This window comes from Papio anubis, chromosome 20 (genome assembly GCF_008728515.1).
Source record: "Papio anubis isolate 15944 chromosome 20, Panubis1.0, whole genome shotgun sequence".
Classification (NCBI taxonomy): Eukaryota; Metazoa; Chordata; class Mammalia; order Primates; family Cercopithecidae; genus Papio; species Papio anubis.
Window position 1 is genome coordinate 30889558 of NC_044995.1, and position 27970 is coordinate 30917527.

At 40.8% G+C, this 27970-nt stretch overlaps 2 protein-coding genes and 1 pseudogene across 5 annotated transcripts in view; 1 reads left to right on the forward strand and 2 right to left on the reverse strand.

Moving 5' to 3' along the window:
- LOC101014153 (zinc finger protein 708) overlaps nt 1-27970 on the reverse strand; it is a 702618-nt gene that overhangs the window by 143510 nt on the left and 531138 nt on the right. The gene's annotated exons all lie outside the window — the stretch shown is intronic.
- Nucleotides 2011-2556, reverse strand: LOC101013438 (annotated as a pseudogene).
- Nucleotides 12293-27970, forward strand: part of LOC103880005 (zinc finger protein 493-like) — a 31190-nt gene continuing 15512 nt past the window's right edge. Inside the window, exons 1-4 of one of the 4 annotated variants that reach the window (XM_031660323.1) lie at nt 12293-12469; nt 13256-13345; nt 21013-21136; nt 21953-22051. In XM_031660323.1, the coding sequence (XP_031516183.1) occupies nt 12440-12469; nt 13256-13345; nt 21013-21136; nt 21953-22051 (343 nt within the window). In that variant the 5' untranslated portion in view covers nt 12293-12439. The remainder of the gene's footprint in view (nt 12470-13255; nt 13346-21012; nt 21137-21952; nt 22052-27970) is intronic. The other 3 variants (XM_017952800.3, XM_031660324.1, XM_017952803.3) reach the window with 3 other exon arrangements.

Here is a 27970-nt window from a genome sequence, read left to right on the forward strand (position 1 = left end):
CCTTTTAAGTATTTCGTGGGTTGGGGGAGATTTGTGCTGGGGGAAGCATATTACAGAAGCAAGAAACAAAGACAATTATTTAATTAAGACATGCATTACATCATTTCTTACTTTTCAAGGAAAAACATGTTTTATGACTTGAGTTTATCTGTCTAGTGACCTTGCAGCTGCACAGCTAGAGAAACAGGATCTTCGCAATGCCTGGGAAAGGGAGAGAAGGCTCACAAGCCACACAAAAACAGGCAGCTAATTTTCAAAGGACTCCAGCTCTTTCTCTTTCTCAGGGGGAATTGGGTTTTCTTACATACAACTGAGTTTCTGCTTACACATTCTTTAATTTCTTTTAATTCTTGTTTCATAATAACCTAAATATAAGAGCTAAAACAGTAAACTGTTTAGAAGAAAACATAAGGTAAACCTTTGATTTGGTGCTGGATTCTCAGATATGACGTGAAATGCATGAGCAACAGAAGAAAAAATAAATTAAAAATAGTTCAGCGGTACACCAAAAAGTTAAACAAAAAATTACCCCTTGTGCAACAATTCAACTCATATGTATATACCCAAAAGAATTGAAAATAGGGAATTGAACATATAATAATATGCTAATGTTCACCAAAGCATTATTCATGATGGCCAAAAGATATACATGAGCAGATGAATGAATAAACAAAATACAGTACACACTACAGTGAAATATTATTCAGTCAGGAAAGAAAAAGTTCTGACACTTCCTACATATAGGTGAAACTTGAAAGCACTATGCTAAGTAAAACAAGGTAGACACAAAAGAGCAAATATTGTCATAATGCTACTGACATGAAATACTTACAAAAGTCATATTCATAGAGAAAAAGTAGATCAGAGGTTACCACAGGCTGGTGAGAGGGGGAAATGAATAGTTATTGCTTAATGGTTTTAGACTTTCTGTTTGGAGTTATGAAAACGTATTGGAAATAGAAAGTGAAGATGGTTGCACAACATTGTGAGTGCAATTAATGCCACTGAATTGCACACATAAAAGTGGTTAAAATAGTAAATTTCATGTTATGTGTATTTACCACAATAGAAAAAAAGATATTGTCAAAATGTTTCAGCATAATTTGTTGAATTCCTGCAATTAATTTCTTTTTTTTTTTTTTTTCATTTTAAACAAGAAGTTTGTTTAAACAACAAGATGCTTGACTTGAAGGGAAAACTATCTAGGATTCTTTTTTGTTTTAGAGTAATTGATCCCTACTTAAAGACAGATTGCCCTACATGTATCGGCTACATACAAAAAAGTTAAAAAATTGTCCTTGGCTTTACAATGATAAATGAAAAACATTAAAATTCCTCAATTGAACAAGGTATGCAAGGATTTTTATGTTGTGTCTTTGTTAAAACAGTGAGAGCAAAATAACTTACTGGAATATAAAGATAAGAGCTGAATGAGCATGCCACTAATGGAGAAAGGGGGTATTTTCACAGAATCAGTATTTTTCCACATCCCATCTCCACTTGATGTCAATCAAAACATACCATTGGCTGTTTAGTTTTAAAAAAATGCAATATGCTTGTGCACATATACCAGTTACTTTATGTACAATAAAGGAATGGGGAGGGGGAAATGAAAGAATAGAGAAAACTATACGGTAGTAGTCAGGATGTGGTGGAATCAAATTGCAGTTTTCTAATTGAGAATGTAATCTTGGTCTTTAAAGAACAGAGTTCTGGGCCGGGCGCGGTGGCTCAAGCCTGTAATCCCAGCACTTTGGGAGGCCTAGGTGGGTGGATCACGAGGTCAGGAGATCAAGACTATCCTGGTTAACATGGTGAAACCCCGTCTCTACTAAAAATACAAAAAACTAGCCGGCCGTGGTGGCGGGTGCCTGTAGTCTCAGCTACTTGGGAGGCTGAGGCGGGAGAATGGCGTGAACCCGGGAGGCGGAGCTTGCAGTGAGCCGAGATCACGCTACTGCACTCCAGCCTGGGAGCACAGCGAGACTCCGTCTCAAAAAAAAAAAAAAAAAAGAACAGAGTTCTGGAGTAAAGAAGCAGGTTCCCTTTTCACTAGACACCTCCCATCTGCTATTGGAACACATCAATTGTATCTTCATCCTCCATTTCCAACTGTGCAGGTGTGTCTGTTTCATTGATTGGCTGCCCATCGAATCGGAATCTGATCTGCCTCATTAATAATCCCTGTCGTTCACATTAGGCTTTCATTAGTTTACTAAGTGGTGTATGCCTCTTAATCTTAAACTGCACCACAGAACCATCCTGCCCCGCCACCTTCAAATGAATATGATCGTTGTTCTCAGTCTTGACTCCTTCCTTGGGCTTTTCGTCGACCATGGCGAGCGCCTTAGTCTCCTCAGCTGCAGCTTCACAAAAGAGGTACCACGTTCGCACCAAACGAGCACACAAGCAGCACCAGGAGCGGCAGAAGAAGGAGGCGGCAGCGGTGGACGAAGGAGAGCTTGAGAGGTTTTTTTTGTTTTTTGTTTTTTTGATTCGGAGTCTCACTCTGTCGCTCAGGCTGGAGGGCAGTGGCATGATCTTGGCTCACTGTAACCTCCACCTCCTGTGTTCAAGTGATCCTCCCACCTCAGCCTCCATAGGCACACACCACCACACCCAGCTAATTTTTTGTGTTTTTTAGTAGAGATGGCGTTTTTCCATGATCTCAAGCTATGTGTGCACCTCAGCCTCCCCAAATGCTGGGATTACACGTGTGAACCACCAAGCCTGGCCCTGCATAGAATTTCTTCTGCATTTTTATCAACAATCCATTTGGCATATGTCTTAGTTCCAGTGGCCATAATAAAATACCACACACTGTGTGGCTTAAACAACAGTTATTTTCTCACAGGTCTGGGGGCTGAGAGTCTGGTATCAGGATACCAGCATGGCGAGATCCAAGTGAGGGCCTGTTTCCATCTTGCAGATGACCACTGCGTGTTCATGTGGCCTTTCCTCTGCACATGCATGTGAAGAGAGCAAGCTCTCATTTCCTTTTCCTATAAGGCATTAATCTCATCTTAAGAGCCCAACTCTCATGAACTAATCTAACCGTAACTACCTCCAAAAGGCTCCATCTCCAAATACCACCATATTGAGGACACAGGCTCCAACATGTAAATTTGGGGGAGACACAAACATACAGTCTATAACAGCATATTTCTGAGTCAATGTCTAGATTTTCCATTCTTTTTCCTTTTTTCTATGTGTGGATTCCATCAATGTGTATATTTCATTAATACCCTGTTCTGTGGGGGTTCGGTCAGGCTGGTGGGAAAAAAATTAGTTATAATAGCCACAAACCCTCTTGGAAGGCCTGAGAGTTTGCATAAGCTCCAGTAATAAATCTGCCTGAAGGCAGCCAGAGTCTCTCTGCAGGAGCCAGAGAGCTTAAGGTTCAAATACAAATGAATGTAGAGTAGTTTATCTAACTAACTTGTTTACTCATGTGGTCTTAAGACTAACCTTTGTTTTACCGCAGGTGCTTAATTGCTTTCTACTCGGAAAGTCCACAATGTCAATTACCCTCTAGTGGTGTTTACTCACGACCTTTGTCAATTAGTATCTGCTGAATAAATGCAAGTCTCCCTAACTGAGTGAGGCTGTGGCTGCTACTAAGTGGCCCAAATGCTCAGCTGGACTGGCAAAGCAGAATATCTGTGTGTCAGTGTACTTTTTTCATCCGTTGTTGGGTCAGGGTCTGTGGGACGGACCTCCACACTGTTCTCTTATTGCAACTTTATACAGTAGTCTGCCCTTATCCAAAGGAGATGCATTCCAAGACCCCCAGTGGATGCCTGAAACCTTGGATAATATTGAGCCCTGTAAATACTGTATGTGTGTGTGTATATACATATAAATATGATAAAGTTTAATTTATGAAATAAACATGGTAACAGATTAACAGCAATAACTCATCAGAAAACAGAAAAATTATAACAATATGCCAGCATCACTACACTTGCACTTTAGGGCCATCATTAAGTAAAACAAAGGGTACTTGAACACAAGCACTGCAAAACCATGACAGTGGATCTGATAGCCAAGACAGCTACTAAGTGACTAGCAGGTGGGTAGCATATACAGCCTGGGTGTGCTGGACAGGTTGATTCATGTCCCTGGAGTGATGGCATAGGACTGTGCAAAATGTCACCATACTACTCAGAATAGCATCCAATTTAAAACTTATGAACTTTTTATTTCAGGAATTTCCCATTTAATAGTTTTGAACTGCAGTCAAACTTAGGTAACTGAAACTGTGGAAAGCAAACCCTCAGGTGAGGGGTGACCTGTTATAAGCCTTCACACTGGCTTACACCATACGATGAGTCCTCATGCTATACTTTCTTTTAAAATTTTTTCAGATATGTCTAGTTCCTTTGCCTGTTTATTCAGATTTTTCAATAAGGTTATTTAGGACTAAAACACCTCATTGGGATTTTGACAGGAATGCCAATAAACCTATAAATCATGCCGATGAGAACTAACATATTTACTATGTTGAGTCTTTCAATCAAGAAACCAGATATCTTCAATTGTTTCAGTATTATTTTCTTTCTTTCATCAGCATTTTGTAATTTTCAGCACAAAGGTCTAATATATATTTTGTTTAATTTATACCAAAATATTTCATTTTCTATGGAATGATTATTAGCGGGTTTTTTTCTGATTTTTAAAAAATTATACTTTAAGTTCTGGGGTACATGTGCAGAATGTTCAGTTTTGTTATATAGGTATACACGTGCCATGGTGGTTTGCTGCACCCATCAACCCCTCCCCCACATTAAGTATTTATCCTAATGCTATTCCTCCTCTAGTTCCCCTCCCCTTAACAGGCCCTTGTGTGTGATGTTCCCCTCCCTCTGTCCACGTGTTCTCATTGTTCAACTCCCACTTATGAGTGAGAACATGCAGCGTTTTGTTTCCTGTTCTTGTGTTAGTTTACTGAAATAATGGTTTCCAGCTTCATCCATGTCGCTGCAAAGGACATGAACTCATCGTTTTTTATGGCTGCATAGTATTCCATGAGTATATGTACCAAATTTTCTTCATCCAGTGTATCATTGATGGACATTTGAGTTGGTTCCAAGTCTTTGCTATTGTGATAGTGCTGTAATAAACATATGTATGCATTTATAGTAGAGTGATTTATAATCCTTTGGGTATATACCCAGTAATGGGATTCTTGGTCAAATGGTATTTCTAGTTCTAGATTCTTTTTTTTTTTTTTTTTTTTGAGACAGATTCTCAATCTGTCGCCCAGGCTGGAGTGCAGTGGCACAATCTCAGCTCACTGCAACCTCTGCCTCCCAGGCTCACACCATTCTCCTGCCTCAGCCTCCTGAGCAGCTGGGACTACAGGTGCCCACCACCACGCCCAGTTAATTTTTTTTGTATTTTTAGTAGAGACGGGGTTTCACCATATTCACCAGGATGGTCTCGATCTCCTGACCTCATGATCCATCTGCCTCGGCCTCCCAAAGTGCTGGGATTACAGGCGTGAGCCACCACGCCCGGCCTCTAGTTCTAGATTCTTGAGGAATTGCCACACTGTCTTCCACAATGTTTGAACTAATTTACACTCCCACCAACAATGTAAAAGTGTTCCTATTTCTCCATATCCACTCCAGCGTCTGTTGTTTCCTAACTTTTTAATGATCGCCATTCTAACTGGTGTGACGTGGTATCTTACTGTGGTTTTGATTTGCATTTCTCTAATGAGCAGTGATGATGAGCATTTTTTCATAAGTTTGTTGGCTGCATAAATGTCTTGTTTTGACAAGTGGCTATTCATATCCTTTGTCTACTTTTTGATGGGGTTGTTTGTTTTTTTCTTCTAAATTTGTTTAAGTTATTTGCAGATTCTAGATATTTGCCCTTTGTCAGATGGATAGATTGCAAAATTTTTTCCCATTCTGTAGATTTCCTGTTCACTCTGATGAGAGTTTCTTTTGCTGTGCAGAAGCTCTTTAGTTTAATTAGATCCCATTTGTCAATTTTGACTTTTGTGGCCATTGCTTTTGGTGTTTCAGACATGAAGTATTTGCTCATACATGTGTCCTGAATGGTATTGCCTAGGTTTTCGTCTAGGATTTTTATGGTTTTAAGTCTTATATTTAATTCTGTAATCCATCTTGAGTTAATTTTTGTATAAGGTGTAAGGAAGGGAACCAGTTTCAGTTTTCTGCATATGGCTAGTTAGCTTTTCCAACACCGTTTATTTATATTTATTTATTTATTTATTTTTCAGATGGAGTTTCACTCTTGTTGCCCAGGCTAGAGTGCAATGGCATGATCTCAACTCACTGCAAACTCTGCCTCCCAGTTTCAGGTGATTCTCCTGCCTCAGCCTCCCAAGTAGCTGGGATTACAGGCATGTGTCACCACGCCTGGCTATTTTTGTACTTTTAGTAGACATGGAGGTTCTCCATGTTGGTCAGGCTGGTCTCGAACTCCTGACCTCAGGTGATCTGCCTGCCTTGGCCTCCCAAAGTGCTCAGATTACAGGCATGAGCCACTGCGCCCAGCCTCCAACACCATTTATTAAATACAGAATCCTTTTCCCATTGCTTGTATCGGGTTTGTCAAAGATCAGATGGTTGTAGATGTGTGGTATTATTTCTGAGGCTTCTCTTCTGTTCCATTGGTCTATATATGTGTTTTGAATTCTGAGTTTCCACTTTACAAATCTCACAGTTCTGCTATTTCACAGTAGGATTTGACACTAAATAAGTACATTTTTGATGGTGACAGAGTGATATCAATGTCTAAAATTTTGGTCTATCAAAATTGAGAAGACAACAAAAAGAAAGAAATTGTTGAATTAATTTTACCCTCAAGCTGCATACTTTGACATTTAATTTTGGTCCATAGGTATTTTTCTGAAATACTAAACTGAAAACAAACTGAACATATAAGTAGACTGTACCTATTCTTGTACCAACCATTGTGTTTTGGCCAATAACAACTGTTGAAACCATGTTCAAATAAGGCAAATCTCAAACTATAACAATCTACCTGTTTCTGTACCTTACTTCCATTGTCTGCATGTTGTTTTGCCTTTTTTGTCCATAAATCTTTTACCACTATGTGGCTATGCTGGAGTCTCTCTGACCCTACTCTGGATCCACAGGCTACCCAATTTGCAAATTACACTTTGCTCAATTAAACTCTGTTAAATTTAATTTCTCTAAAGTTTTTTTCTTTTAAAAGTTTTCTATTTTTTTCTATGATCAAAAGTAAATCATGTGTTTTGGAGCTTTGATTCTCTTTCTTTCTTTCTTTCTTTTTTTTTTTTGAGATGGAGTCTCCGTCTATTGCCTGGGCTGGAATGCAATGGCACGATCTTGGCTCATTGCAATCTCCACCTCCCGGGTTCAAGCGATTCTTCCACCTTAGCCTCCAAGTAGCCGGGATTACAGGCACCTGCCATCATGCCTGGCTAATTTTTGTATTTTTGTAGAGAGGGGCTTTCACCATGTGGACGAGGCTGGTCTTGAACTCCTAATCTCAGATGATCTGCCCGCCTTGGCTTCCCAAAATGCTGGGATTACAGGCATGAACTACCACACCCGGCCTGGACTTTGATTTTCTAAGTTCACCCTTCAGCTATTTTCCTAAGTTATTCCATGCTCGGTTAAAATGCTTCTGTAGGTTTTTGTTTTGTTTTGTTTTTACAGTGTCTTATTCTATCACACTAGGTATAATGTAGTGGCGTAACCAATCATTGCTCACTGTTGCCTTAACCTTCCAGGCTCAAGCAATCCTCCTGCCTCAACCACCTGAGCAGCTGGGACTACAGGCATGCAATATTATGCCTGGCTAATTTTTAAATTTTATTTTCATGTTCACAGGATAATACTATGTTGCCCAGTGTTGGGGAACAGGCCCCCAAATCTGACCATAAACTGGCCCCAAAACTGGCCCTAAGCAAAATCTCTGCAGCACTGTGACATGTTCGTGATGTCCATGATGCCCACACTGCAAGGTTGTGAGTTTACCGGAATGAGGGCAAGGAACACCTGGCCCATCCAGGGTGGAAAACTGCTTAAAGGCGTTCTTAAACCACAAACAATAGCATGAGCGATTTGTGCCTTAAGGACATGCTCCTGCTGCAGATAACTAGCCCAACTCATCCCTTTATTTCGACCCATCCCTTTATTTCCCGTAAGGAATATTTTTAGTTAATCTATGATCTATAGAAACAATGCTTATCACTGGCTTGCTGTCAGTAAATATGTGTGTAAATCTCTGTTTGAGGCTCTCAGCTCTGAAGGCTGTGAGACCCCTGATTTCCCAGTCCACATGCTCTGAATGTCTGTGTGTGTCTTTAATTTCTCTAGCGCCACTGGGTTAGGGTCTCCACCACTGAGCTGGTCTCAGCAGCCCAGGCTGCACTTGAACTCTTTTTTTTTTTTTTTTTTTTTTTTGAGACGGAGTCTCGCGCTGTGTCGCCCAGGCTGGAGTGCAGTGGCGCGATCTCGGCTCACTGCAAGCTCCGCCTCCCAGGTTCAGGCCATTCTCCTGCCTCAGCCTCCGAGTAGCTGGGACTACAGGCGCCCGCCACCACGCCTGGCTAGTTTTTTGTATTTTTAGTAGAGACGGGGTTTCACCATGTTAGCCAGGATGGTCTCGATCTCCTGACCTCGTGATCCGCCCGCCTCGGCCTCCCAAAGTGCTGGGATTACAGGCTTGAGCCACCGCGCCCGGCCTTGCACTTGAACTCTTAAACTCAAGTAATTTTTTCATTTCAGCCTCTTAAAGTGGTAGGATTACAGGTGTAAGCCACTGTGTGCCTCAGCAATTTCTTGAGAGGATTATTCCCATGTGTTATATGGGCACAAATCTAAAAGAAATCTGGCTTCTATTGTAAAAGTGTCTTTCTCCAGGATTTCAATGATCTGTGACAGTCAATAGTTTAATCTATGGAGGTGCATGAGCTTTGGAGTTGGACTGAGTTGATCCTGAGTCTCAGCCCAGCCATTTGAATGTTTTTGTTTTTATTTTGTAATGCTGCCATCTCCCTGAATAAAACCCATGTTAGCCTGCTGGGGGATAAGATACCATGAGGAGGAGAAGAAAGGTGCTCCTGTTGACATCCCCAGAAGCAGAAGCTCACCACCACAAGCACAAATGCCTAGTCCTCAAGTAGCTGATTATACATGTCTGAAAGAACTCTACTGAGACCAGAAGAATGGCCCCACAGCCCAGCCTAAATTGCTGACCATTCCAATTTTGAGCTAATAAGTTTTGGATGGTTTGTTATGCTGCAATAGCTAACTAATACATGCACTCAGTGCAGATAAGATTCCAGTATTCAATGACAGGTTGATTACTAGTTACAGTCTAATAGTGGGCACCCAAAAGGTATTGATTTTTTTCACTGGATTTTAAGTAGTATGACTTGCAACAGAATGTTCAGTAATGCAGAAATACTTATAGACATGTATGCATGTAATTGGTCCTTAAACTCACACAGCCCCCACACCACAGGAGAAAACAGATGACCACAGCCTGAAAATTAGGGCCAATGCCAAATAGCAAGGTAAGTTTGTCTTTAGCCAGGCACAGTGGCTCACGCCTGTAATCCCAGCACTTTGGGAGGCTGAGGCGGGTGGACCGTGAGGTCAGGAGATCGAGACCATTCTGGCTAACACAGTGAAACCCCGTCTCTACTAGAAAAAAAAAAAAAAAACAAAAAGTTAGTTGGGCGTGGTGGCGGGTACCTATAGTCCCAGCTACTTGGGAGGTTGAGGCAGGAGAATGGGGTGAACCCGGGAGGCGGAGCTTGCAGTGAGCTGAGATCACACCACTGCACTTCAGCCTGGGCATAGAGCAAGACTCCGTCTCAAAAAAAAAAAAAAAAAAAAGTTTGCCTTTAATCTATTTTCTTCAGGTCTAAAAGATTGTGGACAGATTTGAAGGCAGGGAGTTTTCTTTTCATGTAGCCCTATCATTCTTTTGTTCTGTTTTGTTTTAAGACAGAGTCTCACTCTGTTGCCCAGGCTGGAGTGTAGTGGTGTGATCTCGGCTCACTGCAACCTCCGCCTCCCAGATTTTAGTGATTCTCCTGCCTCAGCCTCCTGAGTAGCTTGGGATTAAAGTCACCTGCCACCATGCCTGGCTAATTTTTGCATTTTTAGTAGAGACAGGGTTTCACCATATTGACCAGGCTAGTCTCGAACTCCAGACCTTGTGATCCGCCCACCTCAGCCTCCCAAAGTGGTGGAATTACAGGCGTGAGCTACCATGCCCAGGCTTTTAATTTTTATTTTATTTTATTTTATTTTTTTTAGACGGAGGCCCGCTCTGTCGCCCAGGCTGGAGTGCAGTGGCAACATCTGGGCTCACTGCAAATTCTGTCTCCCAGGTTTAAGTGATTCTCCTGATTCAGCCTTCTGAGTAGCTGGGATTACAGGTGTACACCACCACACCCAGCCAATTTATATATTTTTAGTAGAGATGGGGTTTTGCCATGTTGGCCATGCTGGTCTCAAACTCCTGACCTCAAGTGATTTGCCCACTTCGGTCTCCCAAAGTGCTGGGATTACAGGCGTGAGCCACCGTGCCTGGTGGCCCTATCATTCTTTGTTCACTGTATGATCTTTAGAAGAAAAGTGGGCAACAGGTGGCCAGCAGTGGTCTACCTGTGGTGATTTTATTCTTGATACTCTCTGATCTTTCTATGGCCACTATCTGTTCCACTGTCGGAACAGCACAGAGACATTGGTAGAGAGAGGTTGTCCCCTCACCTCTGGCAGAAAATGGATGTTCAGACCCTTCACCTTCCTGACGTCAGAGCTAACACGTTCAATACAACACCTATTGGCCATGTGTGGCTGGCTACTGGGTGCCTGGAATGTCGCTGCAATTTGCTAGAAACTAAATTGTAATTTGCTAGAAAGATAAAATACAGAGTTAGTTTCAAAGATATAGTTCCAAAAATATATATACTTCATTAATCATTACATATTGCTCACATATTACAATGATAATATTTTGGATATATTGGGTTAATTAAATTGTTACAACTAATTTCACCTGTTTCTTCTTCTTCTTTCTTAAATTTTTTTATTTTTGAGATGGAGTCTTGCTCTGTCGCCCACACTGGAGTACAATGGCGTGATCTTGGCTCACCTCAACCTCTGCCTCCTGGGTTTAAGCGATTCTCCTGTCTCAGCCTCTCTAGTAGCTGGGATTACAGGCACCTGCCATCATACCCAGCTAATTTTTGTATTTTTGTAGAGACGGGGTTTCACCATATTGACCAGGCTGGTCTTGCACTCCTGACCTCAGGTGATCCACCTGCCTCGGCCTCTCAAAGTGCTGAGATAACAGGCATGAGACACTGCATCCGGCTTTCTTTTCTTTCACTTTTATTTTCTTTCTTCTCTTCACTTTTCTTTCTTTCTCCTTTTTCCTTCCTTCCTTCCTTCCTTCCTTCCTTCCTTCCTTCCTTCCTTCCTTCCTTCCTCCCTCCCTCCCTCCCTTCCTCCCTCCCTTCCTTCCTCCTCTCTTTCTCTCTCTCTTTCACTCTTTCTTTCTCTCTCTCTCTTTCTCTCTTCTTTTTTACTTGAGATGGAGTTTCGCTCTTCTTGACCAGGCTGGAGTGTGCAGTGGGGCGATCTCAGCTAACTGCAACCTCCGCCTCCCTCTGCCTCCCAGGTTCAAGCGATTCTCTTGCCTCAGCCTCCCAAGTAGCTGGGATTACAGGCGCCCGCCACCATGCCTGGCTAATTTTTTGTATTTTTAGCAGAGACGGGGTTTCATCATGTTGGCCAGACTGGTCTCAAACTTCTGACCTCAGGTGATCCACCCGCCTCGGCCTCCCAAAGTTCTGGGATTACAGGCGTGAGCCACGTAATAAAGGGCCCTTCTTTATTTTTCAAGTCTGGCTACTAGAAAATTTAAAATTCACATGTGGTTCACATCTTATTTCAGAAGATTGGCTCCTTTTAAAAATCTCAGGCTGCTAGTTCAAAGGACTGGGAGCCAGGAAGGTCATAAAATCTGAAATTTTAAAATAATTATTTTTTTAAATTTGTGAATAGCCATATATTATTTATAACTGCTTATGACCTATACACAAGGTTAAGGGAAAATCCCCTCTAAGGTGAGCCTGGCTCAGCTCAGGGAGGAAGCCCTATCTGAAAAGGCTGCAGCCTGGGCTGTCACTCTTTCTTCACTTCGCCCAGCATTTGGTCATATCTTCTGTCACTCAGGGCCTGAAGGGGCGGGTCCTTAAACCTTATCCAATCAGGAGCACTGAGCTGGGAACCGTCCAATCAGGCACACAGCTGGAGTGGAAAGGACGGCTTCCGGAATGTGGCTGGGCCATTGTTTCTCGCTGTTGCTGAGCTTCAGGTCTCTCTACTGTTCTGTGTCGTCAGCGTGTGTGGCTTCATGACCTGAAGGTGTTGAGAGATCCATAGCTAAGATGCCAGGACCCCCTGAAAGCCTAGAAATGGTGAGAGTGCCGAGTCCGACATCACGAGAGAGGGGAAGGGGTTGCTTGGAACCGGTGGGAAGTGCTGTAGCGTGACTCAGGCCTCCTCGCAGTCATCTCCACAATCTGCGCCCGAGTTTTCCTTGCCCAGCTCGGCCTCAGTCTCCTTCAGTCATAAGTTGGCGGCTGCGCCGACAGCCGGGGCCTCGGGCGTCTTGTCTCTTCCCTGCACTGTGACTGTGCCCTGCCTGGAGCCTTCTGGCAGCTCTGCACCCGCAGCACCGCGTCTCAAATTGTGCAGGGACCACGGGAGGGTCGTCAGGGGAGAATCCTGAGTTGGATTGCGGGTTCATGAATGCGAAGAGCTTTGGTCCGTGGGGTTCCCAGTTGCTATTTTCTCCTATTAAAAATTTATGGAGTCACTGCAAAAATATTAAAGAATTTAATCAGAGTGGTTCTAGAATTGTAGAGCACCCAGCTATGTTTTGTAGTTTGTGGTCTGTGGGAGAGGCTTGAAGGAAAATCTTTTATAAAATGCATGGGGAAGAAACCAAATTTAGTAATTGGTTAGGTACAGTTACGTGGTTTCTTAATTTGTGTATTAAAGGTGAAAATTTCCTGGTTATGTAATCAGAGCTTAATTGGCAGTTTATAGTTGCTGAAGCCTGAATTTTGTGTCTCTGAATGTAGTAATTAAAAATGATGCACCTGAGTTAGATTTAGATTTTTTTTTTTTAAGTAAGAATCCAGGGACTAGAGATACCTCAGTCTAATTGCCCGCCACTTATTTATTTTCACACTCCACAGGGAACTGATTTTCTGCTGTATTTTTCACCTGTGTCCCAAGCAGCGTCTTGGAACCCATCCCCCATTTCTCCAGCCTCACTCTGGCTTGCAGTAAGATAATTTTCAGTTTCTTCTGACGTTCCCAAATGCCAGCTTTTCCTCCCTAATTCATATTATTGCCTTTTTGTCTTTTAGTGTACTTTTCTATACCATATTTTGATTATTTTTTTTGGCAAAGCATTAAATGGTTAAATGGTGCGTTTAAGGAGATTTGTTATCTGTAAATATTTCCCATGAAAAGAAAGCAAATAATAATACCCTGACACTATACTGTCGTAAATCTCTGTGTCTCTTTTGCTTTTATGTTGTCTAGGCACAGAGATGTTACCGGAATGTTTTTGGGTCAAAGTTCTCCTTTGGAAAATTTATGGGGTGATGTGTCCTCAGCCACCCTTTGGTTTTTTCGTGTGCATGGGTTTCAGTACTATCTGGGGATACACAAAGGTAACTGCCATGGTTATGTTAGCTAGAGTGTCCATTGGATTTCAGTTTCTGGTGTATTTTCTCCCATAAGATGACCTGAGGTATGGAGTGTATCCTCTCAAGGGAGCAAGTGGATATTCTGGGGCTGAGGGGACTCTGCCGGTGGACTCTTATTTTGAAACAGTAACCCCTTGAAATGTTAAAATTGCCTTCACCCAACCAGGCTTCCGTTTCTTAGAGACAAATTGCTGGTCAGCCAATCAGATGCTGGTAATGAGGGGAAAACACAGAAATAATTTTTGCCCCCTGGATTCTCTAAGGGGAGCAGAAAAATAGTGAAATAAATATAGTAAAAGAAAGAGAGTAAAAAAAAAAGTGAAAATTTTGTGACCAAAAAAATAGTATCCCAAAAGACAGACAAGAACAAAAACAAAACTGACTCCAGTGAGATGGTGTAAGAGCTTGCCAAGTAAAATGCAAGTGGGACAGTCACCGAGAAATAGTGCAGTGTCTTCTGGATAGGTGGTTCTTGAGCACACAATGAGCAGGAGTGGGTGGAAGAATCTCTCAAGTGATTGAATGGCCTTACTTGAAACATGAGTCGGACACATCTGTCATTTATTTATTTATTTATTATTATTTATTTTATTTTATATTTTGGGGGGGATATAGTCTCACTGTTGCCCAGCCTGGAGTGCTGTGGCCTGATCTCGGCTCACTGCAAGCTCCGCCTCCCAGGTTCACGCCATTCTCCTGCCTCAGCCTCCTGAGTAGCTGGGACTACAGGCGCCCGCCACCGCGCCCGGCTACTTTTTTGTATTTTTTAGTAGAGACGGGGTTTCCCCGTGTTAATCAGGATGGTCTCGATCTCCTGACCTCGTGATCCACCCATCTCGGCCTCCCAAAGTGCTGGGATTACAGGCTTGAGCCACCGCGCCCGGCCTGTCTCTTTTAACATCTACTGAAATAACCTTGTGGTTTTTGTCTTTAGTTCTGTTTACTTGAAGAGTAACCTTTATTAATTGTATGTTGAACCAACCTTTTATTTCAGAGATACAGCCAAGTTGAGCACAGTGGATTAGCTTTTTGGTGTTCTCCTGGATTTGGTTTGCCAGTATTTTGTTGAGGATATTTTCATCAATGTTCATTAAAAATATTGGCCTCGAGTTTTCTATTTTTTTGTTTTATATTTGCCAAATTTTCATATCAGAATAATGCTATTTTTATATAATGAGTTGGAAAGAAGTCCCTTTTTCTCAGTATTTTGAAATAATATTAGTAGAAGTGGTACCAGCTCTTATTTTACATCTGGTAGAATTCAGCTGTAAATTTGTCTGGTTCTTTGTTTTATTTTTGGTGGGTAGGCTATTTATGTATTTATTTAATTTTGTTTTATTTTACTTTTTGAGAAAGAGTCTCACTCTGTCGCCTAGGCTGGAGTGCAGCGGCACAATCTCAGTTCACTGCAACCTCCACCTCCCGAGTTCAAGCAATTCTCTGCTTCAGCCACCTGAGTAGCTGGGATTACAAGTGTGGACCACCACACCCAGCTAATTTTTGTATTTTTAGTAGAGATGGGGTTTCACCATGTTGACCAGGCTGTTCGCTATTCTTGAACTTCTGACCTCATGATCCATTCACCTCGGCCTCCCAAAGTGCTGGGATTATAGGCTGAGCCACCGTGCCCGGACAGCTATTTATTTATTTATTTTTATTTATTTATTTTTTAAGAGAGAGTCTCACTCTGTCACCCAGGCTGCAGTGCTGCCACAATCTTGGCTCACTGCAACCTCTGCCTTACGGATTCACCCCATTCTCCTGCCTCAGCCTCCCGAGTAGCTGGGACTACAGGCGCCCGCCTTCATGCCCGGCTAATTTTTTGTGTTTTTAGTAGAGATGGGGTTTCACCGTGTTAGCCAGGATGGTCTCAATCTGACCTCGTGAGCCACCGCACCCAGCCCTGACCGGCTATTTGTTACTAATTCAGTTTTGGAGCTTGTTATTGGTCTGTTCAGGGATTCAGTTTCTTATTTGTTCAGTCTTTGGAGGATGTATCATTGCCCCAAGGTTACAATCCTCAAGCTTGGCCCAGCGAACTTTCTAATTCATGTTTCCTCAGTTTTTTCCTTTTAGGTAGACATATTACTTAGAATGTGCTAGAGGAACCTCTATGAAGGGATCTCTCCTTTGATTGTACTCCGCTTGCTGTAACACCCAAGGATGCGGAGTCAGGTTAATCCCACCTAGAATCTGCACATAGGGTCAGGCCTCTGCCTGGGATTTACAAGACAGGGCCAGACTTTCGATTGAGAATGTAATGAAAACCAACAAAATATATTTTCTGCATTGTGAGATGTCAACATAGACATCTTAAAGCCCCCCTTTGAGAGTGTGGCTTTGTAAGCTTTTCAGATCTTATTTGGTGACCTGCTACAGTTATATGAGAGGCTCCAGGTATAAATAGAATCTGATGACAGAATCTATAAGTGTAAACAAGCATCTTCAGAGTGAGAGATCAAGGCCACAAAGTATCCAGAGCCATGACCACAACTATACCTACCTGTAAATTGTAATTATGGAGTAGAGTATTCTTGTCCTTCTTACGCAAAAGCTAGCAAATCAGGATAGGTTGTCCAGATTCTGGAGCTCCACCAAAGCAGTTCTATTTTCTATTTAGAATCAGCCTGAGTTTCTCTAGTTCGGCTTATCATTGGGCCATCAGCCTTGGGTCACTGGGAACCCTCTCACAATCACCTAGGTTTCCTTAAGACATTTGAGGATGTCAGGGACAGAATTGTGTCAGGCTGACAAGAGTGATTAATTCTGCTTGTGTCTCAGTGTAAGAGAAAGGAGTCATTCTGTGTTTTTTTCTCCCTCATAAGAGATAACTTTGGTTGGTGCCCAAATTAAAGTTTATCAAGTTTTCTGCTAGTTGGGTGAAAGACAGAGGAGGTCTGGAAACTCAAATAAACTAATTGCTTCCATTTTATATTATCATTCAAAAAATAGATGAAGCAGTCATGGTCCCTACCATCCAGGAACTTTTAGTCTAGACTAGCAACTGAATACATGGTTGAATTAAGCATTATATGGTTGGTAGAATGAATACATGTTTGGGGAAAAACAACAACAACAACAACAACAACTTGGGCCACTTTTTAAAAATAGTGCTGTGACTTCTGATGTTATCACCTGAAGGGATATTTATGGACTGAAGAGGTGTTATTATTTGTGTTTATTTTACTTTTCTAAGAATACATATTTATCTTCTAATAAAATTATCCTAGAAAACTTTAAAAGATTCATTTAAATTGCTTATTAGTGTATGTTATAAAATTGAGAGAGTAGTGGCAAAAATAGATTGAAGTTACATAAACTCTGGGATTTAAGTTTTTCTTAGGTAAGCTTAGGAAAAAACAGAACTGGAAATACCTCAGTGGCATAGAGAACAAATTCAACCTAGGGTCTTCTCCCTGCCCCAGTTCTGATAAGATTCACTTTTTTTGGAGGCCTTTTTAGCTCTGGCCCCACTCTGGAGTCTTTCCTTACAAAACTGATTTATAGAGATTCACGTTTTGGCTGGTAAATCCTGCTGACTTTCTAGAGCTGGTGCTCACAATATCCTGAAACCCAAAAGTAGATACGTAAGAAAAATAAACTATACATTTTAAGATCTTAATTTTTAAATTTTGTAGTAAAACCAGTGCTTACAGAAACATTCCATTTAGCAACTTGTTTTCTATTCCTGCAGATCCAGTAGTTGCTATACAGGTCACAAACAAGTATATATAAACAGAAAAAATTCTCTAAACTACATTAAACTCTTTCTGTCTATATTTCTTTATATATCTTCATCTGTCTATATTTAGCTTTTAGTTTATATGTTTTTAAGAAAATCAATGACAGAGAAACAGAGGAAGAAATACTAATTCTGGGCCCTTTATCTAAATCCTGAGAATTATTCAACACTTAGTATGAACTTCGAAGGTCTTATTAGGATTTAATCACAGAATGTGTTATTCCCAGCACCGTGCTCTGTATCATACTCCTGAGCACATAGTACCTGCGCAAGAGTGCTGAATGTAAGGGGCTCTGTGCTGTGCCTGCTTTCTCTAATGCTAATGATAAGCCCAGGTGGAGCAACATAGCAACATTGACTTTGACAGGGGACTTGTTTGGAACACCCATTCATGGACCCTTTCTAAACTTGCAGAATCACATTACATAAAGTGGGACCAACATTACCAAGTGATTTTTGAGTTCATTAAAACTTGAGAGGCAATGCTTAGCTAAGTGACTATCAGCCCAGGCTTCTCATTAGGATCACATGGCCAATTTGCAGACATCTCTTTACTTGTGCCATCTCCCCAGGTTCTGTGTATTATTCTAGGTGAAAGTATTCATGTTGTTTTAATTGTTTCTCATGTGACTCTAAGGTGAGGACAAAATCAAGTGGGTGGGGTTCAAGATACAGTCATGAGAGTTGAGTTTCACCTTTGCACTAAAAGGTAGTCACAGGAACTGTTCTATTTGGTTTTAATAGGAAGAGGTCAGTGTGACCCATATTTTCATCACCATAGCAGAAATTGCTGGTGTTTGTGGCAAGGGCAGGCACATGAAGACAGAAATAGAGAAACATATTTTTATATTCATTGAGCAGCTTGTTGTTCCTGAATCTCTGCTGTTATAAAGGACAGAAATGGGTGGGCTTTTTCTGCAGGTCTTAGTTCTTTTTTCTGTAGTTGTGAGGCTAGCAGGTAAATGGGTGGTGCTGACTTCTTTACAGGAATTTTCTCAAGATGCAGGTGTAACTTCTCCAGAGAATGTCATCTGAAAAGGATTTCCAAAGAAGGCAAAAGAGGAAAAATGGCTTTTTTTTTTTTCAGCTAAATATGTCTCAGATGAAGATCTGTGTCCACTCTGCCTCATGGAATGCCATGCATTTAGTCCTTGCAAACCTTTACTTCTCTACTTGTGTTTCTTTTCCCCTAATGAGTTTAACGACTTTTTAAAATTCTTGTGATAGTCAAGGGTCTCTGCAAAATGTTTCTCTCCTATATCCCAGAACCTTCTCTACACTCTCTAAATCATGACTTCTTATATGCCATGCAAAATTCTTAAAATGAATTTATAGTCTGCACTATTTAAAATGTTCCCTTTGTTGCCGTTGAACACGGGAAAATGTAGATATTCAAGATTCCCATTGGCGGAAAGCTGGGGTCCTTAGTAAAGATAAATAGTCTTGGCCGGGCCGTGGCTCAAGCCTGTAATCCCAGCACTTTGGGAGGCCGAGACGGGCGGATCACGAGGTCAGGAGATCAAGACCATCCTGGCTAACAGGGTGAAACCCCGTCTCTACTAAAAATACAAAACTAGCCGGGCGAGGGCGGAGCTCAGAAGTCCCAGCTACTCGGGAGGCTGAGGCAGGAGAATGGCGAACTCCAGGAGGCGGAGCTTGCAGTGAGCTGAGATCCGCCACTGCACTCCAGCCCATGATGAGCGAGACTCCGGGCCACAAAAAAAAAAAAAAAAAAAAAAATAGCATGTAGTCTTGTGACTTCATCTGTTTTCTCCATTAACTCTGTGCGGAACAGGATTAAGAAAATGCTTATGGCCGGGCGCGGTGGCTCAAGCCTGTAATCCCAGCACTTTGGGAGGCCGAGACGGGCGGATCACGAGGTCAGGAGATCGAGACCATCCTGGCTAACACGGTGAAACCCCGTCTCTACTAAAAAATACAAAAAAATAGCCGGGCGAGGTGGCGGGCACCTGTAGTCCCAGCTACTCGGGAGGCTGAGGCAGGAGAATGGCGTGGACCCGGGAGGCAGAGCTTGCAGTGAGCTGAGATCCGGCCACTGCACTCCAGCCTGGGCAGCAGAGCGAGACTCCGTCTAAAAAAAAAAAAAAAAAAAAAGAAAATGCTTATTTAAACATTTATTATTAAACGTTTATTACCCTGAAAATTCTGAAAAAAAGTTATTGAGAGATACCTGCTCTCTCAGGTGCTAAAGAAAGACTACTTTAAAATGTTATTAAAAATTACAGACCATAGAAGATATCTGCATCTTGAACTCCACATAACACTGACTTTTCTGTACGGTTAAATTCAGACTAGAATTTACTTTTTGAGAGGCAGTATCTCAGCAGTGATGATGTGTTCTTCTGTGTGCATCGCATCAGCACATCATAAACATTTGTCCTAATGCAGTTGATTTTAAAATTTACTTAAAGAGCTCTCTGAAATACTTATTTCACTGTAGAGTTCATTATTTTTCTCTTCATTATTAAGTATCTTTATGTAGCTAAAGAAGAGCTGTGCATAAACCATCACATTTAATCCGGCAGCTGCCTTTCTTTCTTAGGTTTTCCTTGCATATATCTGTCTTTGGAAAATGAAGACTCTTGTCTTTGTTTACAGGGCAGAAAAATTGAGTAAAACACAGGTTCTTCCACTTACGGGATATTTGACAAAATATTCTTTCTGGGCCAAACACATTGACATTACTAGTGAGCTTGTTAGAAATTCAGAAAGCAGCCGGGCGCGGTGGCTCAAGCCTGTAATCCCAGCACTTTGGGAGGCCGAGACGGGCGGATCACGAGGTCAGGAGATCGAGACCATCCTGGCTAACACGGTGAAACCCCGTCTCTACTAAAAATTACAAAAAACTAGCCGGGCGAGGTGGCGGGTGCCTGTAGTCCCAGCTACTCGGGAGGCTGAGGCAGGAGAATGGCGTGAACCCGGGAGGCGGAGCTTGCAGTGAGCCGAGATCCGGCCACTGCACTCCAGCCTGGGTGACAGAGCCAGACTCCGTCTCAAAAAAAAAAAAAAAAAAAGAAATTCAGAAAGCAGAGTTTATTTCAGATCTTCTGGAAAAAAAAATTGTGCACAAGATCTTCAGTGTATTGTTCACATTAAAACTTGAGAGGTGCCTTCTAACTCAACATCTTTTTTGTCTGAAAAATATACACAACTCGTTCTTTGTGTGGCAAATATAGCACTAAAAAAAGTACATGTTTGTGTTTATGCTTTTAGTTTTATACTTTAGTATTCATAAAAGTATATATACACTGGTGTTGTAGATCTTATACCATTCTCATCCCTCAGAGAATACATTAGAGATATTTCTGTGTTGAAAATTGTTGAATAACTTCAATTTTAACTTCAGTCATTCCTGTAAGTCAGAACCAAGCTTTTTTACTCTCTCATTTAACCTTAACTCAAATGATAAATTTTGCCCACGTGTAAATATGTGTGTTTGTGTGCACATGTGCATGCGTGTGTGTGTTTGTTTCAGGGGCCGTTGACATTTAGGGATGTGGCCATAGAATTCTCTCTGGAGGAGTGGCAATGCCTGGACACAGCTCAGCAAGATTTGTATAGGAAAGTGATGTTAGAGAACTACAGAAACCTGGTCTTGGGTGAGAATAACTTTAATACACAATTCCTTATATACCCTAAAGTTTTCATTTCTCTGTTTTCATAGAATAATTTTTGATAATTTATGCTTTTCATAAATGAGTTTCTGATGCCTGTTTTAAAAAAATCTGAGGAATTGTCCGTGTAAAAAAATTCTTCGGGATGTTTTATCTTGGCCTGATCTTTTTACATTTCTGAGCTGGTCTATATCCTTCACTCTAGAGTAGTGATAATTTCAGAAATTTAGTGGTATAAAATATTGTTGCCCATATGTTAAAATCTATATGCCACCACTAATTTTTTTTTTTTTTTTTTTTTTTTTGAGATGGAGTCTTGCTCTGTCACCCAGGCTGGAGTGCAGTGGTGCGATCTCAGCTCACTGCAAGCTCCGCCTCCCGGGTTCACGCCATTCTCCTGCCTCAGCCTCCCGAGTAGCTGGGACTACAGGCACCCGCCACCTCGCCCGGCTAGTTTTTTGCAATTTTTAGTAGAGACAGGGTTTCACCGTGTTAGCCAGGATGGTCTCGATCTCCTGACCTCGTGATCCGCCCGTCTCGGCCTCCCAAAGTGCTGGGATTACAGGCTTGAGCCACCGCGCCCGGCCGCCACCACTAATTTTTTATCCATGAATACTGGGTGGTGAAATTAAGCACCTACAAATTTAAAATATTTTCTAAATGTTAAGAACTTTCTGTCATTAAATAGTATTTTGGGATAAATTTTCTAGAATATTCTATTACATCCTCTTTATTAAGCATGGTACTAGGTAGGCAGTTAGAGAATACGGGCAAGATTCATGTTATTTATTTTTAATAAAGCAGGTATTGATGTCTCTAAGCCAAATCTGATCACCTGTCTGGAGCAAGGAAAAGATCCCTGGAATATGAAGAGACACAGTATGGTAGTGAAACCCCCAGGTAGGTGAGAGTGAATGAAACAGTTGACATAGATGAAAGGTTGAAAGATTAAAAAAAAAAAAAAAGCCAGTCCCTGCCAGGCGCAGTGGCTCACGCCTGTAATCCCAGCACTTTGGGAGGCCGAGGCCGGTGGGTCGCCTGAGCTCAGGAGTTCGAGACCAGACTGTTTTACACCAACATGGTGTAAACTCTGTCTCTACTAAAAATAGAAAAATTAGCCAGGCGTGGTGGCAGGTGCCTGTAATCCCAGCTCCTCAGGAGGCTAAGGCAAGAGAATTGCTTGAACCGGGAGACAGAGGTTGCAGTGAGCCGAGATCGCACCACTGCACTCCAGCCTGGGGGACAAAAGCAAGACTTCATCTCAAAAAAAAAAAGAAAAGAAAATAGTTATCAAGTGAATATAATACCATCACCAAATCTGTCCTGCTGATTTGGGAAGCTGTGTTCCAAAGCAAAGAGTTTCCCGGAAGCCTGAGGTATATATATTTTTGTTGTTGTTGTTTTTGTTCTCACATAGGGCCATCTTCTGTCTTATGCTTTTAAATTCTCTAAGGATTCTACTTCCTCTTCATTGATACTCCTTTAAGTTTACAGTGAGAGCGAAAATCCTCTTCATGGCATATAAGAGACTGCACAATCTGACTGCTTTTCCATTGTTTTGGGAGACACACAAATATCTGCATCTGCATGATTTTGAGAAACTTATGTTAAACTATTTTATTAGTTCTCTTTTTGCATCATTTCTAAAATGTGTGAGGGTAGTGGTCTCTGTTCTATTGGTTTTTATGTTAATTTTCTGAACATTCCATCCTATTCTTGTTAGTATATTCTGGAAATATAGTTTGAAATTATAAAGTATGATGTCCCTCTGTTTTTTTTTCTCATAATTAATTTGGCTATTTGAAGTTTATTGTAGTTTTTTGTAAATTTTAGAATTGTAGTTTTCATTACTATAAGAAAACATGCTACTGGAATTTTGATAGGAAGTTTGCTGAATCTGTAGATTACTTTAGAGAATATAGTACTTTAACAGTATTTATTTTTTCAATCCATAAATATGAAATATTTTCAAATTTATTTGTGTCTTCCCTAATTTCTTTTATTGATTTATATCTTTCATTGTTAAGATTTTTTGTCTCTTGGGTTAAATTTGTTCTCAGAAATTAATTATTTTATTTATATTTTTAAAAAGATTGTTTTCTTGGTTGGCACGGTGGCTGGGGCCTGTAATCCCAGCAATTTGGGAGGCTGAGGCAGGTGGATCACTTGAGTTCAGGAGTTTGAGACCAGTCTTGCCAATATGGTGAAACCCTGTCTCTACTGAAAATATAAATAATTATTTGGGTGTGGCGGTGAGCACTTGTAATCCCAGCTACTCAGGAGGCTGAACCAGGGGAATCACTTTTACCAGGGAGGCAGAGGTTGCAGTGAGCCAAGATCACTGTATTACATTCCAGCCTGGGCCACAGAGCAAGACTGTGTCTCAAAAAAAAAAAAAAAATTAAAAAGAATAAATTTTTTTTTTTTTTTTGAGATGGAGTCTCACTCTGTTGCCCAGGCTGGAGTGCAGTGATGTGATCTCCGCTCACTGCAAGCTCCGCCTCCTGGGTTCTTGCCATTCTGCTGCCTCAGCTGCTCGAGTAGCTGGGACTACAGGCACCAGCCACCATGCCTGGCTAATTTTTTTGTATTTTTAGTAGAGACAAGGTTTCGCCATGTTAGCCAGGATGGTCTCGATCTCCTGACCTCATGATCCACCCGCCTTGGCCTCCCAAAGTGCTGGGATTACAGGTGTGAGCCACCATGCCTGGCCTAATAAAACTTTTTAAATTTCTATTGTATCCAATAGCTTGTTTTAAGTGCATAGAACAATAACATACGTTTATGTTAATTTTATATTTTGTTAATTTACTGAGTGTATTTATTAGTTTAAACAAATTTCAGTGTACTATGGTTTTTTATGTGTAAGATTATATATTCCTCAAACAGCAACTTTTTACTTATTTGTCTTCAGTTTCAATGGCTTAAAAAAAATTTTTTTTTTCATTATTCTGCCACATACTTCCAGTGCTATGTTAAAATAGAAGCATTGACAATGGGCACAATAGAGTTTACTATTGGTATCTGTGAATTTGAAACAGCAAACAACTCCTTAAGTTTTCATAAACTAATTTCAGGAGGTAGAGATCTTTTCTTGGGTCCCCAGGGTTCTGGGATACCCCCTGGGTTTGTAGTGGAGTGGGGTTGTAACTTGGTTGCAAGGCTGCTGGTTCTGCACTAGGGTCCACATTTCGTTGTCTTGTTGCAAGAGGCTTGGGTAGTTGTAATTCCCAATTTTTTTTTTTTTTTTTTGAGACAGGAGTCTCGCTCTGTCACCTGGCTGGAATGCAATGGTATGATCTCAGCTCATCAAAACCTCTGCCTCCCTAGTTCAAGCGATTCTCCTGCCTCAGCCTCCTGAGTAGCTGGGATTACAGGTGCCTGCCAGCACTCCCAGCTAATTTTTTTGTGTTTTTAGTGGAGACTGGGTTTCACCATGTTGGCTAAGCTGGTCTCGAACTCCTGACCTCAGGTGATCCGCCCGCCTTGGCCTCCCAAAGTACTGGGATTACAGACATGAGCCACCGCGTCCAGCCACTCGTTTCTTGTAAATGCTTGTTAGAAGTTTCGCATCAGAATATTTTATTTATAATTATACTGCATATTCTCTGAAATTTTACTGCCAGTTATTCAAAATACCTGCCTTTGATGAGTATACACTTACAGTCAAACACTGTAGTCAGACAAATTCTTTCTTAATGGTACATTAATGTTGCACACCAAATTGAGTAAACATGTCTCTTATTGTTGTGCAGTTTCATATTAGTGGTGTTTTAGTGTAGGTTTCTTAATATCAGCTTATCATGGTTTTTGGTTGTTTTATGTATTACAATTTTAGTCAATTTGCAATTCTGTCTCTATACTTTATGTCGATGTGAGGTTTAATTAAAAGATAAATCAGCCATATGTCTGTCACAATCATATATGTGTGTTTATCTATAAATATGACCCCAATATTGGTTATGGCTTGTCTTATATATATTCTTTCTTTCTTTCTTTCTTTTTTTTTTTTGAGGTGGAGTCTCGCTCTGTTGCCCAAGCTGGAGTGCAGTGGCGCAATCTCAGCTCACTGCAATCTCTGCCTCTCAGGTTCACATCATTCTCCTGCCTTAGCCTCCCAAGTAACTGGGACTACAGGCATCTGCAACCACATCTGGCTAATTTTTTGTATTTTTAGTAGAGAGGGGGTTTCACCATGTTAGCCAGGATGGTCTCGATCTCCTGACCTCGTGATCTGCCCGCCTCAGCCTCCCAAAGTGCTGGGATTACAGGCATGAGCCACTGCGCTCTGCCTCTTGTATATATTCTTTCTTAGCTGATTTTCAGTGGTGGTTTTATCTTGTCTAAGTGAGTAGTCATGTAAATATTTTCACCATTTCTTGTTTTCATGATTTGTTTAATCATGAATATATATTTCCTTTGTGTAAGAGAAACACTTCTGTGATTCGAAGGTAATTTTTGAAAAGATTTATAATTCCTTGTTTTTTTCAGTTTTTTGGTTAGAAAATTAATTGGTGTAAAAACACATAAAATTTAGCATCTTAAATCTATTTAAGTGTACATTTCAGGGCCCAACATGTGGGTGGCTCACATGTGTAATTTCAGAAATTTGGGAGTCCAAAACAGGAAGATCACTTGAGCCCAAAAGTTTCAGACCAGCCTGGGCACCATATGAACCAGCCTGGGCAACACATGAAGATTCCCTCTTTACAAAAATTTTTAAAAAGTAGCCAGGCATGGTGGTGTGCACTGGTGGTCCCAGCTACTTGGGAGATTGAGAGGGGAGGATTACTTGAGCCTGGACAAGTTTGAGGCTGAAGTGACCCTTAATTGTGCCACTTCACTTCGGCTTGGGTGTCAGAGTGAGACCCTATCTCAAAAGGAAGCTATATATTTCAGGCATGTTAAGTATATTCACATAGTTACGCAAAAGACTTCTAAAAGTTTTACATCTTGTGAAACTAAAACCCAGTACCCATTAGGTAACCACAACGCATTTACCCTCTCCCCAGGCTTGACAAACACCCTTCCAATTTCTCTTTTTATAAGTGTGACTACTTAAGATATCTTATATAAGTGGAATCATACGGTATCCATCATTTCGTTTCTGACATATAGGTGACATTTGGAAAGTTTATCATAAAATGTGATAATGTCTTCTTTAAAACTGAGTAATATTTTATTGTATATATATATATGCAACACTTTTGATGTGTTTATAAATCAAGAGACATCTGAGTTGCTTTAGCCCTTTGGCTTTTGTGAATATGGGTACAATAAACATGGATGTTCTGATAGGTCTTCCAGGTCTTGTGTTTCATATTTTGACTATAAATTCATAAATGAGATTGCTGTATTTGATAATTCAATTTTTAATTATTTGAGAAACATAACATTTTAAAATAATGACTGTATCTTTGTTTTCTACTAACAATATAGGTTTCATTTTTATTGCATCATCAGCAGATTTGGTGTGCTTAAAAAATTTATAGTGGCCATTGTTATGGATGTGAGGCAATTTTGTTTTTCACTGTTATTTTCATGTGTTTCTGTACAAAGTAGAGAAATGTTCTGTGTCATTTCAAATGCTCTTTTTCTATATGTGTATCTTTTCTGATGAAAATTTTGTTCAATTGCTCATTTCTAAATCAATTTAGCATTATTCAGTTTTAAGAGTTGTTCATATATTATGAATATTAACTCCTATCACATATGATTTGCAAATATTTTCACCTATTTCCTAGAAGGCATTTTCCCTCAATTGAATTTTTTTTTAATGTGCAGAAATTTTCAAGTATAGTGTAGTTACATTTTTCTGTTTTTTTCTTTGTAATTCATGCATTTAATATCATATCTAAGAAAATGGTGCCAAGACCCATATCATCTCGTTTTTTTAAGAGATTTGTTATTTTTTCATGTCTAAGTTTTTTTGGTTTTGTTTTTGTTTTTGAGATGGAGTTTCATTCTTGTTGCCCAGGCTGGAATGCAATGGCACGATCTCGGCTCATGGCAACTTCAGTCTTCCAGGTTCAAGCAATTCTCCTCCCTCAGCCTCCCAAGTAGCTGGGATTACAGGCAAGCACAACCACGCCCAACTAATTTTGTATTTTTAGTAGAGACTAAAAGTTGGTCTCTATGTTAGTCAGGCTGGTCTGGAACTTCTGACTTCGGGTGATCCACCCACCTTGGCCTCCCAAAGTGCTGGGATTACAGGCATGAGCCACCACGCCTGGCTGCATGTCTATGTATTTTTTTTGTAAACTTTTTGTATATAGTTTTAAAAAATGATGTAACTTTATTTCATCAGTGTTGATGTTGTTTTTAACATTTTTTGAGAAGATTATCTTTTCTCTATTGTGCGTTCATGGCAACTTTGCAAAAGATCATCTAATCATATACAGAAGGCTTCATTTCTGGGCTCTCTGTTCTTTCATCTTTTTATTTTTGTGTAAATATCACACTGTTTTTGTTATTGCAGCTTTTAATGTGTTTTGAAATCAGAAAGTATAATGTCTCTTTGTTCTTTTTTATGAGTGTTTTACGAGTTATAGTTTATAATCAAATTATAAAATGTTAAGCAGGCCGGGTGCGCTGGCTTACACCTGTGATCCCAACACTTTGGGAGGCTGAGGCAGGCAGATTGCCTGAGCTCAGGAGTTCACAACCAGCCTGGGCAGCAAAGTGAAACCCCGTCTCTACTAAAATACGAAAAATTAGTAGGGTGTGGTGGCGCGTGCCTGTAGTCCCACCTACTCGGAGGCTGAGGCAGAAGAATTGCTTGAACCCGGGATGCGGAGGTTGCAGTGAGCTGAGATTGCT